Source organism: Stegodyphus dumicola, chromosome 9, assembly GCF_044657685.1.
Source record: "Stegodyphus dumicola isolate Sdum_Otavi_A_Nest chromosome 9, ASM4465768v1".
NCBI lineage: Eukaryota > Metazoa > Arthropoda > Arachnida > Araneae > Eresidae > Stegodyphus > Stegodyphus dumicola.
The window spans coordinates 32,565,613-32,587,145 of NC_140776.1; the positions used below are offsets into that span (position 1 = coordinate 32,565,613).

Below are 21,533 nucleotides of genomic sequence, written 5' to 3' on the forward strand. Positions count from 1 at the left end.
CGAAAACGTCCATGGAGCCAGCCCGTTTGCGGGATTCGAACCTCGGAACGAACTACCAGTGTTCAATGATTTTACCGCTCGACCGCTGTTGGGCCCCCTTTTCTAAAGAGAAATATGGGAAAAGAAAAATTCATTTGAATTATATGAAAAACTAGAGATTAATTTGACGTATAATTGAAACCGAAAGCTGGTTAAATGTCGTAAATATTACAAAACGAAAGTAAAGACATACTTCTACATAAAATTTACACTATCATAGCTTAAGAAATCTATTTTTAAAGAAACGAGTAACTATTATGTAATGTTATCATTCAATTTCTTCAACCATATTGCTGCTGCAAGATTATTATCATATATTACATTTACAACAATCTCAAAAATTACTTCTTTTCTTCATGTTGTTTACTAAACTCGAAATTTTAATTAGTTTCATTAAAATGCATGAGCTGAATATCTAAATACGTACAGAGACATAATGATAGCTTGTACAGATAACAACGTCAAATATTAAAAAGTTGTCTTCCGAATCGAAATATACCTAAAGCGTATATTTCAGTAATTTAAAGTCTCAATTAAAGCATAATCATAGGGTTTACAGCGGTAGAAAAACTAAAACTGAAGTCATTAATGCTAACATTCAATCCTTTCAGGTATTCCAGGTAACTATGGTAACAGAATCAGGCATCAGTAATCAATACTACTCATTGTAATCCATAAACATTGCTCCGAGGCACGATCTTGCAGATAGTTTCAGCGAAGTAAGCGATTCCAATGCAGTATTAACATAATTAGTTTAAACCCTAGGCTATATTAGAATACACTCCCTTATTAAATAGCGGTAGTTTTGAAATCTCTTAGCTATGTTTGCATGTTATTTTTATATTCAGGAAATTTAACAAGTAGGACTAATTTCTTTTTAAACACAAACTTATGCTGCCTGACATTGACAATATGGAGTCGCTTCTCAGAACTTTTAGCTTTTTACTAGTAAACGATTCATGATTTTCTCTAATTTAATCTCCGAAAGATTAGAACTTCTACTATTATATTAACCACTTCTGAGGCTCATGTCTGTTATATCGTACTTCATGAGGTAATGAAAGCACCCTAAAATTTTCGTACATTTTGTTTACTTGATGATGAATCTTAAATTTTTAATGGAAGAAGCATTAGTAGCAGTTTTACGCATTGAATTATAAAGCTTAAAATAAAAGTTAAATAAATAAATAATTAAAGTAATGAACAAAAGCTTGCATGTATTTTCTTTACATTAAATGCTAGTTACAATATTTGTAATCATAAAATGCATAGAGAAAGCAAGAGAAATAAAATCAATGCATGCTAAAACTTACACTCAATACTACTAAGCAGTTATTACAATACCTGCTCCTGTTATAACGTATGTCAGATAATATATATAGCTGTAATCGATATTGCGAACTGATTATACTTTACTGTCAATGTAACTGAAATGCAGGAAACTCCCAGAGACAACCTACACCGGATTTCCTAATAATCAGCCCACAATGCATTAAATTAATTTATATGTTGGAAAACGTCTGGGAGATGTTGGTAATTTACAAGATCGCCGTCGATCACTAAAAGGTATAATAGACTATTTATATCCCACAATGAAATTTATTGGGTATGGTTTTGCACATCTTCCCTCTAATACTAGTAAAATAAGTAGTAAATTAAGCCCACTAGTAAGGTAGCAAAATTCCTTTGTCATTGCCTGAAAATGAAGCACACTCCTATTCAAAAGACTGGTTCAAAAGTGTATCTCTGGAAGCAAAATAAAGTCTTACCTAATAACTATTTTTGGTGCTTGAAAATTCCATACTTTATATATCGCAATAAACATCAATGTGTCGATGTATAAATACGTGTTGAGATTTACAAAACGAACCACTAATTGATCCATTCACTTTTTAATGATACGTTAACTGGCACGAAATAAACAGTGTCTCAGAAATTGACTCAAATTACACCTACGAACTCGTAGCTATCAAGTATTTTTTGAGGATATTTTCATTCCAGTTCAGAATTCTGGTAGCAACATGATTTTCTCTAATTATAAATCTAGAAGGCAACTATCAACTTGCCCAGGACATTGTTGTGATCATAAACGCAATGATAGCTGCCCCAAAAGCCTACACCCTTCAGTGGACTCCAGTGGACGTCAATATTCCTGACCATTTGCAAGCCGTTTACCTTGCCAAAGAAACCCAAAATGGTAATCAACTTTCTAACAGATTAACCCTTGCCGATGCAGATGCAATAGCCAGCCGAAGCAAGTTAAGAAAATTTATATCACCGAGCTAAACTGCAAACGAATTATTTTATCTAACATAGACTTATTTTTTCTGAGAACAAAAGTATTTACAGGAATGAAAATATCTCTTGATAGTCAGCGAAGTTATAATTGCTGCCCTCACTGACCTGGTACACAATTTTCTCCAGTACACGTCTTCGACTGTTCTGCCATACCGGCCAGGCTCTTCAAAATCGATTTTGTTCCCCCCTTTAGAGTGAAAGTCTCGTACTATTCGAGGATCGTTGACGTCGCTAGTGCTGTTTTAGATACTTTTGGCCCTATTCGACCTTCCTGGATAGCTTTTGGACAAAATAACAACAAATGGACCACTGTCTGCCCTCTTAGGATCTCACTGACAGAATTTTCAACTAGTGCCAGTATGACACTTCTCTAGCTCATAACCTAGTACTGTAATGTAAGTTATTAAGTACATTTGGAACTACAGAAACTAAATAAAATTCACCATAGTTAACTATTCACTTCTGTTATCACGATAACAGTCGAGCATATTTTCATTAAAATACAATATACAAATTTATATCGGGATTAATTGTTTTAGCAGAACTGCCTTATTCAAGGCTTTCTGCTTTTAAGAATTCATGTTAAAATATACACATACTAAGAAACTGTGTGATTAACTAAGAAACTTAACGTTTTGCGGAAAACCTCATCTTCTCCTTAATTACCAGTAGCAGGTGTAAGCGAATTTATCTAAGTGTGGAATGGCAGTGTGGGCGAATTTATCCAAGTGTTAGTATAGGGGGAATGTTTATGCCGTTATGAAAAAGAAATTATAAACTGTGCGAAAAAGACTAAAGATGTATATTAAGTTGGAAATAATTTATTTTCTTACAGTGTAGAGACATTAGGATATTTGTGGAAGCAGGAAAGATGAAAAATGAGCAAACGTCTTCGCCGGGAATCGAACCACGGACTTCTGGAATACCGGCCCAGCGTGCAGAACCACTACACCACGAAGGCTCGCAAGGAAAGTGGAAGAAATACTTTATAACAGCAATGTCATATATTTATCAATTTACATCCATAGCATATATTTATCAGTCGGCAAGGTAATATTGTTAACAGTTTATTTAGAATGTTATCCTAAAACGATAGAAGGTCCTAATAGTTGCTGGAGTTTAGTTCATTAATAAAATACATTATTTCTAGTATAAAATGGGTATTTAGTAACTTTACATAGCACTCTATTTTCAAAATCCGAATGTTTCTTAAATGACTTATAAATGACACAAGAAGCGCAAGCTGTGTGAGATAATACAGGCTCGGTGTAAGGATTGAGTCTGAAGTATGATATATTTTCTCAGATATTGTTTTTATCTTTCCAAACATTTTGTTCTTCTACGTGTACAGTGTATAGTTGAAATTAAGAATAAAAATTTTTATTTGAATAGCATATTATTAAAATTTCAGAATAATATTATCAATATTTTTTCATTGTTCATTGTATCTATTTACATTCAAATTATTCATTCTCTTATTCTTTAAATTATATTTTATAATGCTTATTTTCTCCCTCTTTCCTTCCATATCTTCGTGGTGTAACAGTTGACGCATTCGACGAGTATTCAAGAAGTCCAGGTTCGAGTTTTGGACGGAACCCAAACGGAACACTTAAGATTTAGAATTAACGTTTAAGTTGTTCTCGACGTCACTAAATGGCGTTCAGTAAAGTAGTTTGGTTACATCCAAATAGTTCTGTTGCACTTATGTTTTAAAATACGAATTAAAGTTGAATTGTCATTAACTCCTAAAGCGTATGTATTTGATTTGTTGCTACTTTCTCTGATTTCTTTGTTCTGTTTGCTAATTTCTCTGATATTGATGTAATTTTGAAGTAAATCGCAAAATATGATTTAATTTTAGATTACACAAAATCTCTATTATTTCATTTCCTCCTAATTTTATCATCGTGTGCTTAAATTTTAATTGACTAACACTTTAATTTAAATTCAACATTTAAGGGGCACTATTTTTATGACTTGTATGACAGTAACATCAGCCCAAGCCCTCGAATTTCCTTGTGGGGGCGCTAGTTTACGCCCATCATTGGCAACAGCTTTGAGCATCTTACAGGGGATGCAATTAAGCTCAGTTTCCGGGGGTAGGGTCCGAGGGTCTCCCACCCTTCTACCCTAAAACCAAACCACACGAGAGGACTTTCGGCTCGCCGCATATTTAGTGTGCCGCCATGCTGCAACGACACAACACATTTACAAACATCCCTGCCTTCTCCGGGGACCCGGGACAATCGGCACTGCAGTCAGCGAAGCTAACCCCTACACCGGTTGGGCGGTGTTTTTATAACAATTTCCAGTAACACTGTCATAAATGAATTTCTGAGAAGCTAAAATGTTCTTTGAAACTGATAATTAAGGCATCACACATGAATTTAAACGAAATTAAAACTTTTGTAATGTAAAACAATATTCCCATGCACAGAATTATATTATTTCTTCATTTCTTCATATTTAAATAAAAGAAAAAAAAAACATGTTAATAAATTCATTTGAGAATCAATGTTTCATTAACAACAAATTAATACACATATTTTTAATAAAAATAATTACACGTCAGAAAAAATAATTAGTTTACTCATCAAATTATTCACATTCACCCCCCTCCATAATATGGTTAATCAGTTCGGAATAAAGATGTCATGTTTTTGACTGCACTTTAATTACTATTTGCGGCTGAATTAATTAAAGTAGATTACTGCATAATAATTTGGTAAAAATGCCATCTTCAAGGCACGAGGGAAATAAATAATTTCAACCGTGCTATTTACATTATATTTATTTACTTCTCTGAATAATTACTGAATTTTCAACAGATTCATAAAAAATGTTTCTCCCAGTGCGATAATTAAAGAATGTTTACATTTTCCGGAATTTATAAAATGTTGGATTGCTTTAAATAAGAGGAATGATTCGGAAACAATTTCTGCTTATCAAATTTTATATTAACTTTTATTTATGCTGCTGCTAACACTTCCGTATCTTTTTTCAGGCTGAGTAAACTTAATTTATACCAATTAAATGCAATCAGAATCACAAAACAAACGCAAGATATGGTGCTAAAATTTGATATAGCCTAATCTATACCAAATAGCAGTAAATATATAGTTTAATATCAAAGGCAAATATTTATTTTAAACCTTTCTGCGTGCATGACTACAATCTCCAAACAGAAAGTCATAAAAGTTAATATCATTAACCGGAATATTTGATAAATGAACTAATAACATTCTCGTATTAACTACAGAACTAATAACATTCTCGTATTAACTACAGAAGTAATAAAATCCTTTTTGCAGCAAAATTTTTTAAACCATTTCAGTGTGTATATTTGGGTGCGTGTGTGGTACGATTGTTTAATATATATATATGTAATGATTCCAAATGTGTAGAAGGAAAAGATTGGTATTTTTAACAGGTTTCGATCTTGCGTAGATGGCCGAAAGACCGTAGTGGTTTGAAGGGTGAAAGCATGATGACACATTTAGCAAAACTGAGCTTGACGAATCACAGTCTTTATTTTTTACGTATATCAAATGATCTTTTTGCAGAGAAGATATTTCTTAATTATAGAAGAATACAATAAGTTCCATTTTTAAAGTACGACGTCATCTTAGGCAAATAAGTAGCAGCATAGAAAAGTAACTTGTTACCGGCAGGAAAGTGTAAGCGAAAGAAAAAGCTGCAACTCAGAGGAAGAAAGGAGAGAGTCGATAGTTTCAGTTCGAGTAGAGAAAGTTTTGGTTTACGATTAATTTGATTGGACAAGAAGTATCTGCATTAAAACGTTACGTAACATAGAAAAATCTCGAATTTGGGAGAATAGATGAATTTAGCCGAGGTCACTAAATCTACAATGTTAATTTTAAGGTCGCCAATTATTTTTTAAAAGAGCTATCCTACTCTTTTTATACCTGATCTTTACATATATAAGCGGCTAAAGTGTGTGTCGCCGATAGTTTATTGCTGCCACTCGGAAAAATGAGCGCGGAAATTAACGTTTCCGCAGTTTTAATTAATATCTCTGCCGATTAAAGTCGTACGAAGATGAGAACGGTATCGACGGATTTGGAGAAATTTTTGGAATCCGAGTATACGCGTCTCGAATTTCAACTCGGCGCCGTTCCGTAGATATTCGAGAAAAAAGAATTTGGCACGTAGCCAAATCCCTCTAATAGAGAAAGCCCAAGAAAGAAAGTGGAAAATGTAGGGAAAACCTAAGCGAAAATTAGTTTTTAATTAATATTTCGGCTAATTAAAGTCCCATGAAGACTCGAATGGTCAAAATGGCATGCCAAGGACCTGCGGAATCCGATGGTGTGATTAGCTAAGCCCGGGAGCCAGCCGTTTCGGAGGAGGTAATGTTACTCCACCCCATATATATATATCTATATATATATATATCTATATAGAGAGAGATAGATAGCCTGCGTGTGTGTATTATGGCAAAGCCTCGAGGGCTATCTGCCTAAGAGGAGGGATGCCTTCGTGGAGGACTTTCTAAGGGAAACTGGCTCGTGTACACGTTACACATGGGGAAAACCACGAAAACACCCATGCAGCCAGCCCGTTTGCGGGATTCGAACCTCGGACCGAACTACCAGTGTTCAGCGACTTTACCGCTCGGCCGCTGGTGGGCCCGAGAGATAGATATATATATGTATATATATATCTATATATATGCGGCTTAAGTGTTTGTCTCCGATAGTTTATTGGTTGCTTGAGTAAATCTACTAGCCCATGGGGTGAAGTTGCCACGTCACAGGGTTGCCATTTCAATTCAGACGTAGACAATTTCCTGTAAAACTTGTCTTTGTTATGACCATCCATAAGTCTCAGGGCCAAACGTTTAAGCGTGTTGGCATTTTTTTTATTTGAGTCTGCATTTGGACACGGTCAAATTTATGTTATGTTGCCTCTTCAAGAGTTCTTGAAAGAACGGACGTAAAATTAAAAAGTAATGGATGGTCCTCTGCAAGGCGAGCTTAATGATGGAAAGATCTGAACAAGAAATGTTGTGTACAAAGAGATCTTCGACAAGTGAATTAACATTTTATTATTTAAATCACATTTATTGAGCTAGCGGTGGGCTCTTAAGAAATGTACCACCAGTGGTTTCCTTCATTGCACTCTACTTTAAGCAATTAATGATATAGAAGAGGCAAACCCCGTGGGGCAGTAAGCAAAGGGGTGTCCTCGCCACCTACCCTGGGTAATTCAGTTTGAATTAGCAGACACCTTTGCACAAATCATTTTAATTACAATTTATAATATCTAGAACAGCGGTCATTTTGTATGACCGCCGGGCTTTCTATTATATATATATATATATATATACCCTATATGTTCGCGCATTTCGCACATCTTTTATTATTTATGGCACGAAAATCGAGAGGGGGAAGATTATGCGATTAATTCGATTTCCGAACAAGCCAAAGATCTTGATGGATAAACAACCGGAAACTTTCACAATATGATTTATTTAAAATGCGCCTACATTCCAATAAGAATACATAGTGGTACTGACATTACACAATCTAATAAGGTATATTCATATCGACATCCCTGTATCCTGAAACTTTCACATCTTATTGCTCTCAACTTCTTCTCCCTAGTCCTCAAATCATTTAATGGTGCTAGAACTGCTGCTTTTATCATCTGCGACACTTTGCAAGACATCGCAGTCGTCACTTCCTATTTGTACCATTCAGTTTGTTTTGCCATGGTAATGATCTTCAGAACCATAAAGACTATTAGATGCTCCGTTTCCTTGAAGCCGTTTACTATTGCTACAAATTTCGCATATGTGCAAACAATTTTAGTGAAATCCCTGTATCCTTTGCATAATGTAGCATGAGAAGAAAAGCTTTGCCGGAAAGATAAGATTTTAAGGACAAGACTCTTTAACATTGAGGTAAATGACTACCTCGCTAAACTGTAGAGATATTGCCAAGTTAGTAATGGTTTTGACGTCTAAATTATGTCGAAGTTTGGCGAGAAATCGCCAAAGGTAGTCAAACTTGGCATCCATTTGTCGACATTTTGGTGCGGATCTTGTATAACTCTAATTGGTACTGTAACTGAATAACTATAATTGATGACTACATGTAAATATAACCGTAATCCAGCCCCAGGTTTAAACTATATGCTTTATAGTTATGCTTATAGCAATTTCGAGAAATGGAAGGTACTAGGGATTTCTCGGTGACCGGGAGAAACCTATATAAGAGTTGAGAGTAGTGCATCTGCTCTCAGCAGTTGATTTGAAGTTGAGTTCAGAGTGTTGAGAGATCTCTGTGCAACCTTCTAGTGGAAGTTCTTTTAGATGTGCTTTCATTGTGCTGTGTTTAAATTTCTTAGTAGTTTGAAGTGTAACTGTTGCGTTTACTCTCTGATACTGAAAAATGCTGTAAGAGTACTTTTGTGGAAAGTTACAGAACTGTAAAGGGTTCTTTTTGTGGAAATAAATTCTATCACGCTATCATCGGTTCTGTATGCATTCATTCCGTTACGAACACCTACGTACGAAACAGATTGATGTAAAAGAATCTGAGTACCATTATCTATCTACATTCTGAAATCGAATTTTGATAAAATCTGGGTTACATCCCCTCCAGAATACAGAAATACATCCTTGTAATGTGGAGACATTAGGATATTGGAAGTACGAAAGATGAAAAATAGGCAACGCCTTCGCCGGGAATCGAATCACGGACCTCTGGAATACGCGCCCAGCGTGCAGACCACCACTCCACGAAGGCAGGCCAAGAAGGCGGGAGAAATATCTTATAGTATAACTCATCCCAGTTATTCCACTCTTCACATATTTTCTGAAATCTATTCATTACATATGCCTAGCATTCTGTATGTCCTCGAATGAACCACAAGGAGAATCAATGCTAATCCTCTGAATTGAAGCAATAGTCTTCAGAGTAGAGAGCATCTAATTCTCGAAGAACGAAAATGTCGGAAAAAAGGTAGAAAGACATCAATAGCATTTTTGTACTGATATAATTCGGTGAAGTATATTTTGAACTCAGGACTTGCTTTTCAGAACATGCTCTAAATGATGTCGTTTATTGTGATGCCTTAAACTGTTCGAAAGAGCATGCTTTTTCACAAAACATCTGAGCAACCCAAAGATGAAATTTGATTGCTTCACTGTAACAACGCGCCAAATACCAACCATTTGAAACTTTAGAATATTTTTATAGATTTTAGGTGAAAATTGACAGTCAGAATTGAGTTTTATCTTTCGTAATTGCCAAATTTGGAGCTGTGTGAGGTAATGTTTCCGTTTCTTTAAGTTAAAAGTTAAATAAAAAAAAAATTCCCTCCTTTTATTCTGGCAAAAAAAAAAAAAAAAGAAAAAAAAAAAAAAAAGGAAAAGAAAAGAAAAAGCAAAATTCTAGGCAATTTTACAAATACGGAAAGAAAATGTTTTGAAGTACAGGTAAGTAAAAATAAATTCAGGTAAGTTATAAAAGTTTGTTTCAGTTTTTCAGTTTATCTTAATTTTAATCAAACTATTGCCGCTCATATATAATAACTTTAGCTAATAAAATATTGAAAGAATTAATGAATTTATTTTTTAGATATAACAGGTCACATCCATTCAAACAGCCTCTTTATTTTATACTTCATATACTCCATTCTTCCATTTACAATAACCAAGGATGCATATTGTAAGCATTGACACTATATGTAATGCTAATTATCACTGAAAATTTCTATTTTGGTCAAAAATTGAACCCATATAATTGAAACCGTCTGCTATGACTGCCGAATATTTCCAGATATCTTTCTCCTAGATATTTCTTTCCCATTCACAAAAGACAGTCTTTTAGGAAACGGAAAAATGTTGGCTCATATTTTTCTGCACATACCTTAAACTAACTTTTAAAAGGTTTCTCAAAGTATTTTATATAAATTCAACGTATAGAAATCCCTAGGTTAAAAATTAGTTTCATTACAGATCTAAATGAATAAAAAGCGCATTACTCATTAGAAACAAGAGCCTAAAATGTAAAATTCTTCCCATGATAAAGTTGTACGGAAATGTAAATATGATCTTGATTATTTTCATTCTTATATTTGTTTTTAGGTATTTCACTTTTATGTTATTTTATTTATTTATTTACTTATTCATGGTTTCATTAATTATATATTTTTTTTATTTTTAAAATTTTTAAAATTTTTTATTTTTATTTTATTTATTTATTTATTTATTTATTTTTATTTAATTAATTAATTTATTTATTTTTATCTTTATTTGATATCAATGACATGCAGTGTTTCGTTTTTTAGATAAACAACGGCAGAAAATTAATACATTGCTTTTAAAAAATCAAGGCTAGCACTACAAATAAAATTCGTATTTTTCTTTTATATAGAAGAATATATATTTATATAAAAACTCATAAGTACAACAATGTTTTACATCATCATTTCAAAATATCTGATGTGGACATCACATGACTTCCTTTTACGCCCTCTTACATTTTGCATATTTTACGCAGCATTTCATTTAAATTTTTTCCTGAATTTCATTAGAGATATATTTCTCATTCAATCAATTCAATACTCACTTCGCAGCGAAGCAAAATACGTAAAATCTCAAACCATCTTCATTAAATATTGAAAAGTGCAGATAAACCTAAAACAGCAAATACAGCTAAAAATAGTTCAAAAAACCATTTTTAGAAATGAAATTAAATTTTCTACACAAAAAGAAGCAATTTGGCCAGCGGGCAGGAAGACAGATTTCTTGATGTATAAAATTGAAAGTTTACTTTTGGCCCATCGGCAAAAAGGTATTGGAGGTGGTGCACAAACTGACTTAATTACCTACTCTACTAAGAGTTTCAAATGTAAACTACTGGCGGGCACTTTAGGCTTAGCACTGCTTAAACAACTTTTAAATTGTTGATAAGTCTACAATTATTGCACGCAGATTAACGGAAGGCATAAGAATCACATAGTTAAATCACCTTTAAAAATGTGCAATTTACCAATATATAAGAATAAAAACACTGAGCTGGGTAAAAGAGTGGGTACACATAAATAAAACAAATACACAAATAAAAAAGTAATTATTTCAAGAATTTTCGCTCAATATGCTGCAGAAAAGTGATCAGAAAAACAAAGAAATGAATTTAGAACTAATTTTTCACAAAGACCAAAAAATTACATTCAAATACATTTCCAAAGGTACTATAAATAAAGAATTAGAGTAATGCAGAGGTAAAAAAAAATAAATAAACCATAAGAAGAAAAGCAAAAACAAAGGAAATGAAAAATAGCATCATGAAAAAAGAAGAGGATTTCAATCAAACCCAGAATAACGTCACCAAAAGGAGGTACAATGAAATTAATCGCAACTCCTTTTCCATAAAACAATTCTTGCTTTTCTGTGCCCAGAATTAGCTGATAAACCATTTTATATATTTTAAAAATTTTAATAGTTTACCCCAAAATTCTGACCTTCCCCAAACCAAGAAAACTGGCAAAATGGAAAGTAAAATCATTAATGAAATTTGTTCCTAATTAATATGAATTTTCCAGAATGAAAACTTACCCAACATACGTAGAAGAAATATTTATACGAAAACTTTTTTTAAACTGAGAATAATGCACAATGAACCAAAAATGTTTCGACACAAAGCTGTGTGAGAAACTCCTTTCAAGCATTAGTTCTAAACAAAACAAAGCCGTTAGAATCTGAGACGCTCAATATTTACCAGTTTGGTGCAGCTGATTGCAACCCAAAAATATTTCCAGATATCTTTCTCCTAGATATTTCTTTCCCATTCACAAAAGACAGTCTTTTAGGAAACGGAAAAATGTTGGCTCATATTTTTCTGCACATACCTTAAACTAACTTTTAAAAGGTTTCTCAAAGTATTTTATATAAATTCAACGTATAGAAATCCCTAGGTTAAAAATTAGTTTCATTACAGATCTAAATGAATAAAAAGCGCATTACTCATTAGAAACAAGAGCCTAAAATGTAAAATTCTTCCCATGATAAAGTTGTACGGAAATGTAAATATGATCTTGATTATTTTCATTCTTATATTTGTTTTTAGGTATTTCACTTTTATGTTATTTTATTTATTTATTTACTTATTCATGGTTTCATTAATTATATATTTTTTTTATTTTTAAAATTTTTAAAATTTTTTATTTTTATTTTATTTATTTATTTATTTATTTATTTTTATTTAATTAATTAATTTATTTATTTTTATCTTTATTTGATATCAATGACATGCAGTGTTTCGTTTTTTAGATAAACAACGGCAGAAAATTAACTACGTATAACTATAATCGTTCTATATACAAATTTTCAACGTTCTGAGGCTACTCATTTTTGAGTTACGCGAGATATATACGTACCTACGTAAAGACGCCATATAAAACAAATAAAATGAAAAAAAAAAAAAAAAAACCTCTTCTGAATTTATTTTAAATCTGTCCGTTTTGAAAAAAGAGTATGTTATTCTGTCCGTATATGCAAATGTCACGCAAAAACAAGAGTGGTCAAAATAAACATTTTCGCTGAAATATGATACTCGAAATTGTTGGCGTTTACAATATTTTTTACTTTGCGCAAAGGAAGTAGAAAAAGGAACTTACGTAATCTTTTTATAACGATCTGTATTATTTTATTGCTACAATTTAAATTTGACAGATTTTACCAGGGCTTTTGTAGATTTAGTGTCTCTCCATGTTAAATAAGGACAATAAAAACATTTCCGTTATATTATATAAATATGGCTAGATTTAAATCTAATATATTCTACAATAAAGACATTCGTTTTAAACTGTATAAATTTGATTATGTTTAAATCTGAGCATTCGTTAAGTTTGCTTGATGTTATAAAAAGGGAATATGCAATTTAACAAAAGGTTTCAAGTACGTACCATGCACTTTAAGATGTACGACTTTGCTCAGTCCAGATCCGACATCATTAGTGGCTTGGCACATGTAATCCCCGTTGTCATCTTTAGAGGCCTCTTTGATGATCAAGGAACCATTTTCCAAGATTTGAACATTTTCGTTGCTAATGATCACTTGAAACTGACTCTTGGAGCCCTCTGCAAAGAGATGAGAAAAGAGGAAGACGTTTTATTCATCTTTTGAATGGAGCTTGATTTTTCATGATTTTGAATAATATTCTCAGCAAAAGGGAATTGCTCTCATAATATGAGCCATAACAATACGCTGAATGATATCTTAAAAAGAAATAATAATAATATTAAAAAACAAATATATATATTTTTGAAAAGGAGCTGTTAGTATTTGTATGGTAAATAAAAAAAAATAAAAAAAAAAATAAAAAAAAAAAAAAGATAAAATTAAATAAAAAATGCATTATGCAAAATCGAAATTGGACAAAGAATTCTGAATCTGAAATGTTATGAAAGGATGCGTCAAAACTCGCATTATTTATTTAAATACAATGCATCCTTTTCTAAATTATATCGGAAGATGTTTGAATGTTAAATTTGATGAAAATAAGGGAGACGGAAATAGTTAAAATCGAATTTACGTTAAGCGCTGAATTTGGTCCTGAAGTAGTATGAAAATGAATTTTCAAACGTTTAATCATTTCCGAAAAGGATTAACAAAAGAAAAGTAATCAAAATTTTAAAATGCAATACATAACTAAATTTTACCATTTATTGTTCATAGGAAATGTTCGCAGGTAAACATGTTAAAAAGGTTGTTATATTACATTAAATTTAAATCATAATGTCACACGCGGACCTGAAGTGTAAAGAGATTTTATTTCCTGTTTTGGCAACAAATTTATTTATGAATTGTTTGTTGCGTGGAAAGCATCAAATCATTGCATTCATATTGATATGTTTTAATCAATTTTGTTTTCAGGCGTACATAAAACTGATAAATCTCATCTACTCATCTGGCGATTTTGCCCGCTAGTAAATAATAATTTCTTTCTGTTTATTCTGTTTTGCTGTTTATTTTCTTTCTGTTATTGATTTTAAATTTAAATAATGACATCATAAGTATTAACCTGAAGTGTCAAATGGTTTTGTTCCCTGGTTTGGCAACAAACAAATTATTTACGAATTGGATGTTGCTTGGAAAGAAAAAAATCATTTCATTTATATTGAAATGTGTTTATACATTTTCTATTCAAGTGCACATAATACATAAAAGTTTTGTTTTGGACGCAGCCCCATCATCTGGTAGGCTTGTCTGCTAGTATTATGTAAAATTTGAGCTATTTTATCCAAAAATTGAAGTGTGCTCGGAATAAATTTTCTGACAGATGTGGAACCGAAGAAACACCATTTGCACGTTTGATTTGGAAATACATTTCAGAAGCTTCTAAAATATCTAAATTTGACGTTTAAAATTAAAGTTATGATTTTTTCCCAACAATAAAGTGTTAATATAGCGTTTCAAATTCCTTATTTTAAAAAATTCGGAACAAATGCATTTATCCTAAACATGAAAGACCTGCCTATCTGTCTTTATACGCAAAGCCACATTAATTAATAGCCATTTTACCCTGAGAACCTGAGTTACTGTCTTTATATGCGAAGCCACATGAAAAAATAGTCATATTAATATCCTCTACATCAAGATCGTTAATTTCGCCTTAGACACCTCGTTAAAAAGAAAGTCAAAGATCTTAGATTCCGTCAAGTTTTAAAAATAAATGATAAAAACATATACATTTTACACATGGCTTTCTTGTACGGAATATTTAATTATACACAATTTTTCCTGCATTTCATTTAACTTTATTTCCTCAATTTGAGTAGAGATATATTTCTTATTTAAGTAATTCAGTTCTCTCTTCGCGGAAAGGCAAAAATACAGGATGGTTATAATCAAAGTGACCTTATTCATACGCCTCTAGAACCTTTTTATTTATTGAATTTTGATGAAATTTGGTATATATGTTATATGGAATATGGAGAAACAATTTTTGAAAAAAAATAATTCATAATCATGTTCTTCAAAAAATTGTTCGACTTGGGCCGTTTTCACTATCCCTTTAAACGACGATATTCAGGCAACAAAGCTACTACTGTCGATCTGATAAAACAGTTTTACCAGTAAAGCTCAATCTCTCTCTTCTGTAAGGGCATGATTAACGATGACAAAGGCACACAGAATGATTTTCTGGCTCTGACTGCAAGGCTCTTTATAGGTCTGACAAATTTGCATAACTAATTTTTGAAAATTGCCCTCTGCTTTTCAAAATTTGAACTTTTGTTTTATTTCAGAAATCTTTAACCTATGTACCAAGTTTCATCAATAGCAAAACATAAAGCACCAAATACAGTTATTATTACTGGAATACAGTTATTATTACCAAAAACAATTATTTATTTATTTATTTATTTTACATTTAAAAATAGAGTTTCGATACAAAAAAGCAATTCGGTCAGCGGGAGAGAAAGCAGATTTTTTGGTGCACAAAATTAAAAGTTTCCTTTTGGACCCACTCAGCAAAAAGACATTGAAGGTGCAGAAAGACTTAATTCATTATTCTGCTAAGTTTGAAATGTAAACAGATATGGCTGCTACAGTAAGCTATGCTGCAAATTAGCAATGCTATAATGCAATGCATGCTATACCATGCTATACCATGCTATACCACGCTATACCATGCTATACCATGCTATACCATGCTATACTATGCTATGCTATGTAAGCTATTGCTATGCTGCAAATTAGGCTTAGCCGCATTTAAACAACTTTTAAATTGATGATAATTCTACAACTGCTGCATGCAGATTAACTAAAGGCATAAAACCTTAACCGGATGATAAGAACAACTTAATTCAAACATTTTTCAAGCAAAAATGCCCAATTTACCATAATATAAGAATAAAAATCACTGAGCTCACGAAACCGAGCAACAGAGTCGACATATTATATATATAATATACTGTTGGTGCTGCTGATTGCAGCCAAAAACGGAGGTGCACACTTGCATGTTATTCCAGTCTTATATATAAAATTTCAACGTTCTAAGGTTACTCGTTTTTGAGGTATCTCAGATACATACCTACATACGTACGTATGTAAGGACGCACGGAAAAATCTCCTCTGAATCCATTTGAAATCAATCTTACAATTCGTTTGGGTAGAAAAGAGTAATTTATTATGTCCCTACGTACAGATGTCGCACAAAAACATCTTTAAGTTGCATTAAATAGCGCTCAAAATGGATACATTCGGTGAAATGTGATACCTGGAATTTTTCGTGATTTACTTCGTACTTCCTTTACTTCGTACACGGGAGTAAAAAATCTGATGTGTACACCACATGACTTCCTTGTACGTAATATTAAATTATACGCATTTTTTCTTCCATTTCATTTAAACTTATTGGATTGAATTAAATCTACTTCGCCGACAGCGCATAAACCACAATAAAATAAATGCATTCTTTAAAATTCACTCTATTTGTTTACCATAGCGACACTCTGGCGCTAGATTCACTTAACAGTGTTATATTTCTTTCATATTATAACTCAGAATGCACAAAATTTATATCATTTAAAGAATTATCTAATCGTTGCCAGATGTTCTATTCAAATACTATAATAAAGCTAGAACTATGTATAAAAGAAATGAAGCAAACAAAACAAAAAAGAAACCGTTTTTCACAGACGATTGAGTACTTCTCATTCAATTAATTCAGTTCTTACTTCGCGACAAGGCAAAAATACATAAAAAGTCAAAATATCTGTATTAAAAATTTACGAAGTAAATCTTCAACACTTATTTCCTCGAAAACATTCCAGAAAGGATTAAGCATGATTTAATTGGCAATAATAAATGAAGGCTTTATCTTTGTTGTTGCGAAGCTAAGTTTCTCTAGATTGGCAACAAATCCACTAGTCTGCTGTTTCAAATGTAAACAAGCAATGGCCGCCATCAAAAACATTATTAGGCTTAGCGGAACTTTAAAATTGTTGCTAATTCTAAAAATATTGCATACAGATTTACTAAAGGCATAAAAACCTTAACCGGAAGATAAGAGCAACATAATTCAATCATTTTTAAAGCAAAAAATGTACAATTTACAAACATATAAGAGTAAAGAAACTGAGATCACTGAGCCGGGTAACAGAGTGGATTATATATATAAATATATTTATATACGTTTGGTACGGCCTATTGCAACCAAAATACGAGGTGCACATCTACATGTATTAGCAGTCCTATATACAAAATTTCAACGTTCTGAGGCTACTCGTTTTTGAGTTATGCGAGATAAGTACGTAGTACGTACGTACATACGTTCGTACAGACGCCCCGAAAATACTCTTCAGAATTTTTATTAAAGCAGTTTTATAATTTTTTTTCGAGGAAACGAGTCTTTTATTCTGTCCTTACGTACAGATATCACGCAAGAACATCGTTAAATTTCATTCGATAGCGGTCAAAATGGATATTTTCGTTGAAATATGCTGCCTGAAACTTTTCGCTATTACAATACTTCCTTTTTACTTCGTACAAGGATGTAAAAAGGCTTATAATCCCTAACATACCTCATTTTAAACATAGAAATATTAATTGATAAGTTCAAGTTTTGATAATTGGCGTAGCATGGGTAAGCGTAATAACGCCAGTGGAAATTATATTGCAGAAAAAAAAAAGTAGTTTTTTGGCGGTGGAGGAAGGGCTTCCGATTTATCGCTTACATCTTTAAAATATTAAATTCTAAAATAGATTTTTATGTTTATAAATATTATGAATCATACATTTCTTTCAGTCATTTTCTGCGATCTTGTTTTCGAAGAACTTTGATTTCCTATTTGTCATTTTTTTTGTCCTAATGAGGCTGGTATTTGAGCCTAAATGAAATTTTATTGTTTGTTGTTAGGTATAAAATAATGTCCAATGGAAATAAGTATTTCCTGTTCATAATTTAAACAATTTTTCATTTAACATTGCGTTACTCGTCAGGTAAGCAATTTTATATTATTATAAAGTCATAAGTAAAATGTTATAACAAATAATAATATGTAGACTGATAAATTTGTATTCAATTTGCTGTGCTCATTCATATCCGCAAAAATAAAATCTGGCTGCAATGATGAAATTTTGTAACGTATAAACTTTAAAACTCTATCCAAAACTTGTTGCCTATTTGTTTTCAAACGGTAATACTCTCTGATATTTTGTTTCCCTCTATATTACCAAGCTCAAAAAGAAATGCGGAAACAACTGCTACAGTATTTAAAATCAAAGTTCTTTTGAATTGAGTTCCATTTTAATTAAATAGTAATACAATTAATTTGAAAGATATTGCTGCGTTCTCCGGGTTCGTGGATTAATTTTTGTAATTTGGAGTAATTGATGATAACACCTGATGGGGAATTTAAACACAATTTATTCGCCAGTAAGTACTATCACACGGGACAGTTCCAAAGACACGTTTACAGTCAACGATAAACTACAATAAGCACGCTGAAACAACCAACAACATAGCCTTTAGGCTATAAAGGTGAAGACAACTTCACGGCAAAGCACGAAAGTACAGTTCCCGACACGGTCGATCCCTCTCAATTTGATCTCTGAACTCAAGACACTACTACTACATTATTACTGCAACTACTACTACTCTCTCAGTACAGGTAGAGTATATACACTGCTCGACATTGAAAATGCAACGCCAAGAAGGAGTGGTCAGAAAGTGATGAAACTGGAAAAACGAGAGAGACAGCAAGCAACAATAAGTGATCTTTATTTCAAAATGTTAGTCAGAATACAGAGCGAGAAAGGCGTCGGCTCATTAGGGTGTAGGACCAACGCGGACAGCGATGCACGTAGAAAGACGTCTAAGCATAGAGTCAAAAAGAGTACGGATGGTGTCCTGAGGGATGGCTCTCCATTCCTTTTCAAACATTTACCATAGTTCGTCTTCTGAACGAGGCAGGGGCAGAGTCTGCAAGCGGCGTCCAGTCACATCCTACACATGTTCGATTGGTGACAGGCCAGGAGAGTACGGTGGCCAGGGAAGCATCTGTATACCTTGCAGAGCATGTTGGCAGATGCGAGCACTGTGTGGTCGGGCGTTATCCTCCTGAAAAATTGCATTATGCAGCCCCTGAAGATAGGGGATTGCAACCGGCCGCAGCACATTATACAAGTATCGTTGGGCCGTCATAGTGCCCTGAATACGAACTAGAGGTGACCTGGAATCGTGGGCAATAACGCCCCAAACCATTATGCCACGTTGTCGCGCTGTGGGGCGTTCCACAGTTCTTTCCGGATTAGATCTGTCTCCATGTCGACGCCACACACGTATACGGCGACTGTCACTGGGTAAACAGAAGCGTGACTCATCTGGGAACACGACGTTTCGCCATTCTGTCTCTGGTCCGGCACCATTCTAAACGTTTCCGTCTATGCTGTGGGGTCAATGGTAGTCTTCGTAACGGATGCCGTGAGTGCACGACACGTTCAACAAATCGACGGGAAATGGTTTTGGTCTACACGGAAACATCCAGGGTATCTTGCAGAAGCTGCAGAATCGTCGTACAAATGGCTTCCGGGACCGCCACAGCTAGTCGGGGGATGCGTCGATCCACGCGTGCTGACGTTACTCTGGCTTCACCTGCACCCCTCCTTCTTCCCAAATTTCCTTGTTAAAACCATGTTCGCCATAGCCGATGCACCGTGCTCGCATCCATGTGGGTATCAGCTGCGATTTGACGTAAGGACCAACCCACCCTTCTCAGTCCGTTCACCATACCCGTCGTAAAATCGTCTATCTGCTGGTAGTGCCTTCGTTGACGGCGGCCTGGCATTCTCTCCTATTACACGTATCCTCCAGGACAAAAACCAACTTTTATTGATAATTCTTCTGGCAGAAATAACGACACGAATATTGCCCATTCAGCACGTTCCTTCCCTTATATCTTACTTCACGTGCGTCGGAGAGCTGCGCATTTCACATCATTCGCATAACTCAGTGACGTGCGTCTACTCTAAAATTTGCATAAATTTCTGACCACACCTTCTTGGTGTTGAATTTTCAATGTCGAGCAGTGTAAATAGGTTTAACTTACCTTCAAGAATGTTCCCAAGGAAACCGCTAAGAATACGTTCTGAAATGTTCTCGCTCCATCTATGGCATAGCGTCAGTTCTGTGGCCAAATATCACCAAATTGCCTCCCCTCAGACATATAGCCTTCTAGTGCTTTGTTTTAATCAAATAAAACAAACGGGAAACCGTAACAATACATAGTTAATTAAGATAAAGTCAGTTAAATTTAGTTATATTATTTATTTACGAAAGAGGCGAGAAATCAGAATGGTGATTTTTATACATTTGATTTTATAATAGCTATCATATGCACATTTTTAATCTAATATGAAACTTTTTATATTTCAAAACTGTGAAAATACTCTCTTTTTATTTTTGAAAATTTTTCAACATTGAAATTTTTCTTTCAATGTTTTTTAAAATTTTTCTATTATTAAAATGGTATTAAATCTGGTTTTAAACATTAGGTCATAAATGGCAATTCGTTCGCATTATGATATGCAATATTCGAACTTTTGCCTACTTCAAAAGTGGAATTCTTACATATTATGCTTTATAGCAGCCATATTCTCATTTCCATACTGAAAATAAAAGGAAAAGATGTTTGGAAAGAGCTGTTTTAAAAATAGGTTTTGTATTATTCTTCTATATTTTAAGAAATTTAAAAATCAAAACATCAGTGATTTCGGTAGCAAAATATTTACATAGGTACGTCTCTTGTTTAAGAGCTACTCTTTTTCAGGCGATGAGAAAGTTAAATAAATTATTTAAATAAACACTATATTCTACTTCATAATGTATTACAATCAATGAAACATTATTATAAAAGTTATGACCGTAGTTTTATAATGTAAGTCAACCAGTCATAAAAATTTAGCTGATAACTTCCACATGAATTGTATACTGATAATCTAATTAAGAGACAGATTAAAAAACAATTAAGATACATACATGTTGTAGATATACAATGCAAAACAGCGGGGTTAAAGAAATAAGACTAAAATCTGAAACATGTAAGATTCTAGCTAAATGTGTTATCTTTGGCAATTAAATTACTTGAGAATTTTGTAAAGACTAATCACTTACGTCTGACGCTGTATGAACAAGTCCAAAGAAAGGTTAAATTAC

At 33.1% G+C, this 21,533-nt stretch overlaps 1 protein-coding gene across 4 annotated transcripts in view; it reads right to left on the minus strand.

Annotated features, from left to right (window-relative positions):
- LOC118192447 (cell adhesion molecule Dscam1-like) overlaps positions 1 to 21,533 on the minus strand; it is an 816,729-nt gene that overhangs the window by 340,341 nt on the left and 454,855 nt on the right. For all 4 annotated transcript variants that reach the window (XM_085823333.1, XM_085823331.1, XM_085823332.1 and 1 more), the window contains one exon: positions 13,279 to 13,452. In XM_085823333.1, the coding sequence (XP_085679459.1) occupies positions 13,279 to 13,452 (174 nt within the window). The remainder of the gene's footprint in view (positions 1 to 13,278; positions 13,453 to 21,533) is intronic.